Below are 8,408 nucleotides of genomic sequence, written 5' to 3' on the forward strand. Positions count from 1 at the left end.
GGGCCGCCCCATGGGGCCCGGGGAGGCCGCCCCGTGGGGTCGCCCCGTGGGGCCGGGGGCCGCCCCGTGGGCCCGGGGGGCCGAGCAGCCTCCGGGCCTCTGCGCACACGCAGCCGTTGCCCCCGGGTCGACGGCAGGGTTGGTTTTGTCGCCGGGCGCGCTCTGTATTCAACCCGGCGTTACCGGGACAAATCGCTGAATAATCAAATACAGGTCACCACCCTGTCTAGGGCCAAAGCAGCAGTTACCTTTTACCTGCAAAGCATTGCTTAGAGCTTTGGGTAGAGAACCTAAACTCTGCATGGCTTTAAATCAACAGATAAAGGAGAGGGAAAATAAAAATAATATAAAAAAAACAGACTAAGATTAAGAACAGGTATTAAACRAGAAGTGAGGAGCCACATGAGCATGAACTCGAATACTCCTGGGAGGGAGTGCTGCCTGCATTTACCCRGAGAAAGCTTTTTGCTTAGCAACTGCCACCTTTGCTCTCCCTCTTTCAGGCAGCAGCAGTTTCTATTCATCAGGCAGTATTTCCCACCACGTTTCAGCGGAATGAAACAGAACAAGTAACCAACACAGAGCGAGAACGAACGGAAGACGCGCATACGCACGCACACACACACACGCATTGGAACACATTGGGGTGAAACATTTACATTTATATTGAAATATGCACTAAACAGAGTGAGCTCTATCAGTTGATGCATTTTTTTTTTGCCAAAGCAGAAACACATTTTTTTCTCTGGAGAAGGTTCAAGTCAGCGACCAGTAACAAGGCAGTGCCTCCAAGCAGGTAGGTAGGTCACTGCAGAGCGAGGTTGCAATCTAATTTCACGCGCACTGYGAGCTTTCCTCCTTAGAGGTCCCCATCCTGTGCCTGGAGTCCCCCCACCAAGCACACACGAGCTACAAGAGAAGGACTCTCTCTGGCCTTTCACATCTTTTTTTTTTCTTTGCTGCAATAAATATGAAACTGGCAGCGCTCACAGGCCACAGTACAGACAAAGATTCCAGGCTTTAGCACAGAACTGCAAAATCCACCTGGATCGTTTACAAAAAGAAAAAGCCCCAAAGGGTCAGTTCTTTCACAGCTCACCATCAACAATGAAATAGTTCACGCTGGTTTGGCAGGGGCAGCCCAGCCTAGCCTCGATCCCAAGAGACATCGGTCACCCACAGCTAAAACTAAAGCTTCTCTACGCTTCTTGGGATGAGACGCTCATCTCTTTAGTACTGCAGCAAGAAGGGAGAGTCCCTCGTCGCCTGCTCACAAAAACACTCACTTTGAGTGGGACAGTTTCTTCCCAGGCAGCAAGAAACAGAGCTAAAGCCCCAGAGGAAAGACATCCTTTCCTTACRCAGCGCCAGCATGTCTCTGAGACGGTTAAGGTAGCAGACAAGAGAAGGGCCATGAACACTGAACCAAGCGCAGAGTGTGGCACCTTAGCAAGCCAAGCTTAAGCAGAGAGAACCAGCAGAGCTGTCCTCAGTCACATTGCAGAAGACTCACAAACCTGCCAAACCTCTCTTATTCCACCCAGCACCCTGCCAAGAGGTACTGACTCACATCTGGACACAGCCTCAGTTGCACAGGCATTTTGTTAAGAAGTTAGAGCTTTTTATTGAAGAATACATTCCTGGTTAGCATCTCTTTGACCAAATGTGGTGACAGTGTGGAGAGAACAGGGATGTATAGGGTGAACTAGCACACTGCCTTTTTAAAACAGCCTAGAAACCTGGAAAGCTCACAGGGAAAATCTGTTGTATCCCTTCTCCCTAAACAGGAATAAGTCGTTTCCCCAAGAATCCTCCACTCCAGCCTCTTTTTAAACATTTAACACTCTTTCTTGCCCCAGCTTYTCCAAGGTGCCTCTTTTCTTGTCAGAAGCCTAAATAACATTCCCTTAAAGCCCATTCTGTGAGGCAGCAGAGCTACAGAGCGCACAGGCTGAAGAGCCAGTGGCACAGTGCATCCCTAGTCTGGTTTGTGCATGCAGGACCAAAACCCCTCCTCTCTCCTACAAGCACTCTGACACCTTACACTTTTGTTTCTGGGAAGTGGAATGCTTCATCCTTCCTTCATCTGTGTGTAGATCACATATACTGGCAACAAAACACACACTATGCATGCAATCCAGGCAGAAATCCTGCTATGATCAAATCTACAGGAAAAGGGGAATGTAGTGGGGACGTAAAAGTATTCCTTAATGCTAGATTATAGACGGCATTAAACACCAGAACCCTTTATTATAAAAAAGGGCAAACAGACTATATACAGTACCTATGTACTTTCATTGCAGTAGGGCACAGCAAGCAACCTGGACAGCTAAACACCCCTCATTAAGAATATGGTATGGAGTGCCTGCTAAAAATGTATCAGTTCCTCTCCAATTTACCTGCCAAGATGAGCATGCATGACTGCAGATTTCACTTACACGGAAAGAAGCACAAAGATGTGCATTGGCAGCTCTTGAACAGCTACCTGTAGTGCGAAACACTGCAGTGTTTGCGCAGCACTGCCAAGCTCCAACTCTGGTAGGTAAGTCAAGGAAGAACAGAGTTTGTTTAAAACTATTTTATTTGCAAGTATATTCCTCTAGGGCTCTGCATTTAGGGTGCAAAACAGTTTCTTCTTCAAAAAGATAACCTTTCAGTTTTAAATGAAAGGCTGCTTTTATATTATCATTAGTAGACTCTATCAGCCCTCATTAAAAAAAAAAAAAAATCTAATTGCAGTCCCTGTAGGAGGACACTCGCCACACTGGCTCTCTTGGCTACAGGAGAGGGGCAGTGTCCAGGGCAGGAGAAGACTACACCTTGACTTCACTTCTTACCATAAGAGGCTGTAGTTGCTTGAATAAAATGTTTATACAAGTAAAACAAAAGCAATAAAGAAATATACACCTTTGAATCTGTAAAGCTTCAGACTGATTTAGGCCTTGCAAAAAGGGGCTACGAGTATGGATCTTCTTTAGAAAAAAAGGATGTAACAGTCATACTTAAAAAAAAAAAAAGAGAGAGAGAGAGAGAGAGAGAGAGAAAGGATCAACAGCACTGTAAAGAGCCCTGTGGCACAGGCATCTCAAAGGAATGAAATGTCAGTTCTACAGTAGCGAGGAAGTGACTGCCTTGTGTGATATTTACTGGGTAATTAAAATCCTAAACTGAACAACTGTTAAAAGCCAGCAATACCGCACACAGACAGGAGCAGAGAACAGGACAGTCAGCAGCACCTGCATGGCACTGCCCACACAGAAAGCAACATGGAATGAAAAGTGCCCCAGCTAGTAGGCATAGTGAAATAAGCACATGAACAAGCACCTGGGAGCACAACACAAGCTCAGTTAACGGTTTGTTTTGCTATATTTCTGAATTCCAGTTTCAGGCTGCTTCAGAAACAAGGAGCAAGAAAGCAACGAGTGTCACTTAAACACCCCTAGAAAAATGAAACTTTACAAGGTGGGACCAAGTTCAGAAAAATGCAGCTGTTCTGACTTTTTGCAAGTGGAATGTGATTCTTGTTCACTGGCTAATACACCAAGCACAATCCCCACGGCCGAGAAAAGGGAGACAGGAGCTGCCTACAGGCTGTCAGAGACAGGCTAAAAGGGTTCTAGAGCAACCACAGGGCAACAATAGATGAGAGGGGCACAGAGTGACAGTCCTGTTCTCATTTTAAATGAGGAATGGTTTAAAAGTAAAACTCTTCTTCAGCTAATTTCGTCCTGCAATAAAACCAACTGAGCTGGCCCTTGTACGTACAAGACCAGTTAAACATTAGCCTTCCCCCTCAAAACACTAGATACGAACATCCGGTAACATTCTACAATGGAAAGTGCTTTAAGAAAGAAGGATTCTGTAGTGCCAGTGACAGAACTGATCTGATGGGCTGGATGATGTTAACACTGGTATCAGCTAATCAGGCCAGAGCAGCTCGTTTCTCCTCAGGAGTCTCCTCCAGTAGCTGCATGATCAGTTCATGGAGGGGTTTGCAGATCTTTGCATAGCCCCCTCCCGTCAGGTGCAGGAAATCAAACATGTCATGGTAGGAGATGGTGCCATCTGAGTGCACAAAGCCGACGTCTACATCCAGAAGCTGGACATTGGGCAGTTTGGGGAGTGAGGTTTTTAGCATCTGGTTCACCTTGGCATTCTTCTGCCGCAGAGGGTTTGGCTTCTCTCCGCGAGGTAGCAGGCCCTGACACAGGAAGGAGGCAAAGAAGAGCTTTCATACAACTTTGATGGTGTACTAATGCCCTCCCTTTCAATTCAGGCATCCCTTCAAGATTTAAGATGTCTATGATAAGGGAATTCATCCCTTGATTCCCACTTTCTCCATTCAGATCTAATTTTAAGTGCAACTGAGGGAGTCACGTGAGCTACATGCACAACTGGCACTTTTATGTGCATCTATGTATCTGTGTTTGTGCTCTTTTAATAAGGTTTCAACAGCATACTGCTTGCCATCACTCAGCTTCTCAACAGGAGAAGCACCAGGTAACCTGTTACAACAAGAAGGCAAACTAGCATTTCCAGTCCCAGTTCTGATCTGGGCACCTTCATCCCTGTAAGACTTCTTCAATGAAATCTCTAACTGGGAGAGCAACACTGCTAATAAGAACGCTCGTCTCTAGAGCGGACGGAAGGATGACTTCTGCAAAGCCAAGCAAACAAGGGGAGAGGCGTTCAAAGCGAGGATGATAAATAGAGTAACTGCTCTCCCCCATAATGATCAATAGCTCCTAGTATCACAGAGATACGGTACAGAGAATGTGAGCCTTCCTCAGAGCACTCTGTTTTCACAGCACACCAAGAGACATACCAGTACAATAACTTTGGCCTGTGGCTGCTGGGTATTTATCAGACGCACGATGGCCTCAATTCCACCTGCTACTTCTTCKGCTGTGTTTTCATGATTATTTGTTCCAACCCAAACAACAATGACCTACAAGAAGTAAAAAAAAAGTTTCCAACTTTTGCAGACAAGTTATGATAGTCTTTCTGACTGAAGAAAATAAAAACATCATCTGCAAACAACAAGCTAAATTACGAGGTAGGTTTAAGAGATAACCCCAGACTGCAAGAGGTCTTCAGTTGTCTGTTATGAAGATTTTTGAATAAGTTCTTATGAGCTTCAGATTTCCCCCTTAGTATAGGCTAAGGACCAGTTGTATGGAAGTTCTTTTGGTCAGCCAAAGAAATGTCAAGAGCCCACCTCATTTTAATGTAGCCTCTTGGCCATCTTCCTGCAGAAGCCTGTGTTGGCTAAAAAGATGTTAATGTATAAATTTTATAAGCTCCTCAGGGGCAGGGACAACTATAAAATTCTTTAAAAGAAAGGAAAAAAAGGATTTTTAAACTGTTAAATACAGAGTCAAACAAGAGTGACATTCTCCTCCTCTACTTGGAGCATGCACTGAACAACTGCCTTGCACCACACCTTGGTGCACAGTTCATTGTTTTCAGTAAGGAAGCTCACAGCAGGGGTGCAGTYCTACACGCACACTGGCAAGATAATCTTCATCATGTACAACGAACATCTTTACTAATTTTGTTAGCTCTTTATCATGTATTTCAGCATCCCTTTCTAAGGGCTGACAAGACATCTCAGATGAGATGTACGCCGCAATCCCAAGCTACACCGACCTACACAGCCCTGGCCAAGATTTTCACTAGGACTGTACGATCACCTCTATGTGCTGATGACATACTCCAACTTGTATATTCAGCAGTGTAAACCTTGTGTATAAACAGCACAGTTCTACTTCCAAACACCTTCCAAATACTTTTGGTTTAGCCAAACACATTTCAGTACCATATGTGTACCTAGTGCCAACAATTGCTCAAACAGAAAGATGCTTTTAAAAGTGACAGCTCAACCAGTTTTGCCTCAGCCAAGCACTGAAGTGCCTTCTAAGTCAGCATAGGGCTGCCTTGTTTGGTTTTCTGCTTATACCTTCGGTTTAATGTTCTCCAGTTCACCATTCTTCAGTCTCCACAGAACATGTCCTGTTGTGTCTCCACCAATCCCAAAATTCAGTGCATGAAGTGGTGAGAAGAGTTCTCGCCATATCTGCAATGAAAAATCGGTTTGCTATTTCAGAGCCAGCACCCTCATCATGAAAAAAGAAAAAAAAAATACTACGCAACTCTTGCAGAACAAAGTTACTCAGTTACCGTCACCACTGAGGACTTGCAAAATTACTTTGTTCTGCAACAGAGTTTTGCAGATTAAGGAAATGCACATAATCTAGCTAGTCCCTTACATAAGCTTTGTTTCTGAGATAGTCTTTAACTTCTCTGTCACCAGAAAAACATGTGTGCCAATACATGTAGTTCATAAGTGCTAGAGGATGTAACCTATTCTGGCCAATAAAGATAAACCTGCAAAGATTTCAGTGGCATACTCTTGGGGATTCAAGGAACTAGTAAAGGCTTGCGTATGMATGACAAAGTGAAGGCAGTTATAGATTACTTCAGAGAAAGTCTGTTTAATAAAGTCAAAGGAACGGCAATAAAATCTGAACAAAACAGAAGAACTTGTCAGTATCACACACAATCATGAATTACTGGATTAGAAATGATTAGGGAGACAAATTCTAATTCATATAATCCCACAACTTTCTTTCCTTTAACGGTACCTCATACTGCTGTAGCAACTGCACCATGGAGTCACCCACAAAGAGCACATCGGGTTCCTTGTCTTTGCAATCCAAAACAAATCTGTTGTGCTGTTCAAAAGAAAGTGGCAAGGTAAGCACTGACTGATGGTACCTCATCAGCATCTACACTGCAGAACAGAAAGGACAGTTGCTCAACTAGTTCCCCCTGCTGCCCAGCTGAGCCATTCCCTCCAGTGCGTCCTCCAACAGGCTTCTCCTCCACGTTAACCTGTGAACTGCTGGGCGCTGCTTCAGCTGCGCAAACGCCACCACTGAAGGTGGCCTTGGTTCTGATACAGCAGCATTTTGCCTACTCTGTATGCTGCACACAAGCAAGACCTGAGCCTGCCAGACACCCCTTAAATTCAGCAATTACAGAACAGAGCAATTAACGGTTAGTCATTCCAATGACTATCCTCTGGCTATTCTACCCTGCCTAGGAGGAAGTACTGCAGCAAGAGGCTGGCAGTCCAGACACTTCGGCTCTGCTATTTTCAGCTTGGTCACTCCCTTGCAAAGACACACACTGGAAAGCACTGTTTTGTACTGGTTTTTAACACACGTCTTGGCAATTCTTCTCAGTTAATGAGCCAACAGAGCACTTTCCAAAGCTGTTTCACAGTGCAGCTTTCAGATCACGTAACAACGCTACTTCTGGTTTGCTCCAGCATTATAGGTACGATATGTACCAACAACCTGCTGCATTTAGATAGCAGAGCTATTACAATGTCAGAATCAAGGTGTGACCGGAACAGGCCTGTGCATCACTCATTTGATAGCCCCCAGCCTCTGAACAAAGATGAGTCAGTCTGACAACTGCCTTTTCCAATCTTACCTGTGACATCCATCTGTCATCCCCCTGGATATCTTCAGCAGCATGTGGGATTGCTGCTGGATTTGAGTCTCCCTGGCTCATTCTATTCCTGTGGAGAGAACATTTTAAGCAAGCGACTTTCAGGAGTTATTCCAGCAGGCCAACACAGGGAGTAAAGGCCAGCTGGCTAGAAACCACTGTACTTCCTGACATTCACAATGAACAATTCATGACTATTCCTCAGTATATAGATTTTTAGCTGACAACAGAATCCATTTTATTCCATGAAGGAACGCCTGGTGACTCTATGGACGGTCCTCTYGACATTACCTGCTGAACGAACAGTCAGGCACGAATACAATGAACACAACCTCTTAGCAAAATAGTGTAAAGCTCACTTCAGAGCATGACCACAGAAGCAGACCTCTTTCATTACAATCAATACTAACGATCTGCAGATTTTCCGCTATCTGTGTAACGCTACCTCGGTTATAACTCATGAGCTCTACACGGCATTAAGTGGCTTCGGGACAYGCTGCACAGCAGCTCCGTCGGCCCAGAGCAGAAACTGGCACTGGACGGGAGGCTGACACTTCCAGCCGCTGCTGGGCAAAAATCCCCAAGCCGGGCCCCCCACAGCCCCAAGCCGCGCCCGGGCCCCCAAGCCGCGCCCGGGCCCCCAAGCCGCGCCCGGGCCCCCAAGCCGAGCCCTCCTCCCTGCGGGCCCTTTATCCGGCAGGGCAGGCCCGCAGGAAAGAGAGGCGCGGCGCAAAGCGGCAGGGACAGCCGCCGCCCCTCCGCGGCCCCGCCCGGCGTGCTAACGCCAGCCCGGGCCCTCCCGCCCGGCCCCGCGCACTCACGGCGGCTGCGGCTGCGGCTCCCCCCGCGACTCCATGGCGCTCTCGGCCGGGCGCCTCCCTCCCTCCCTC

The 8,408-nt window shown here is 46.3% G+C and overlaps 1 protein-coding gene across 2 annotated transcripts; it reads right to left on the reverse strand.

Moving 5' to 3' along the window:
* Positions 1 to 641: 641 nt before the first annotated feature.
* On the reverse strand, positions 642 to 8,402 carry PAFAH1B2 (platelet activating factor acetylhydrolase 1b catalytic subunit 2). Of its 2 annotated transcripts, none has more exons than XM_085303102.1 (6): positions 8,340 to 8,402; positions 7,501 to 7,588; positions 6,645 to 6,734; positions 5,960 to 6,076; positions 4,826 to 4,948; positions 642 to 4,201 (listed from the first exon to the last, which is right to left on the reverse strand). In XM_085303102.1, exons 1-6 carry the CDS (start codon positions 8,372 to 8,374, stop codon positions 3,923 to 3,925), a joined length of 732 nt encoding a protein of 243 aa, XP_085159228.1. In that variant the 5' UTR covers positions 8,375 to 8,402; the 3' UTR covers positions 642 to 3,922. The 2 variants fall into 2 exon arrangements, with proteins under 2 accessions (XP_085159228.1, XP_085159229.1); XM_085303103.1 differs by lacking the exon at positions 8,340 to 8,402 and adding an exon at positions 7,964 to 8,071.
* Positions 8,403 to 8,408: the final 6 nt, after the last annotated feature.

The sequence above is a fragment of the Rhea americana genome, unplaced genomic scaffold (genome assembly GCF_003343005.1).
Source record: "Rhea americana isolate MKP2758 unplaced genomic scaffold, rheAme1 scaffold_197, whole genome shotgun sequence".
NCBI classification, from domain to species: Eukaryota; Metazoa; Chordata; class Aves; order Rheiformes; family Rheidae; genus Rhea; species Rhea americana.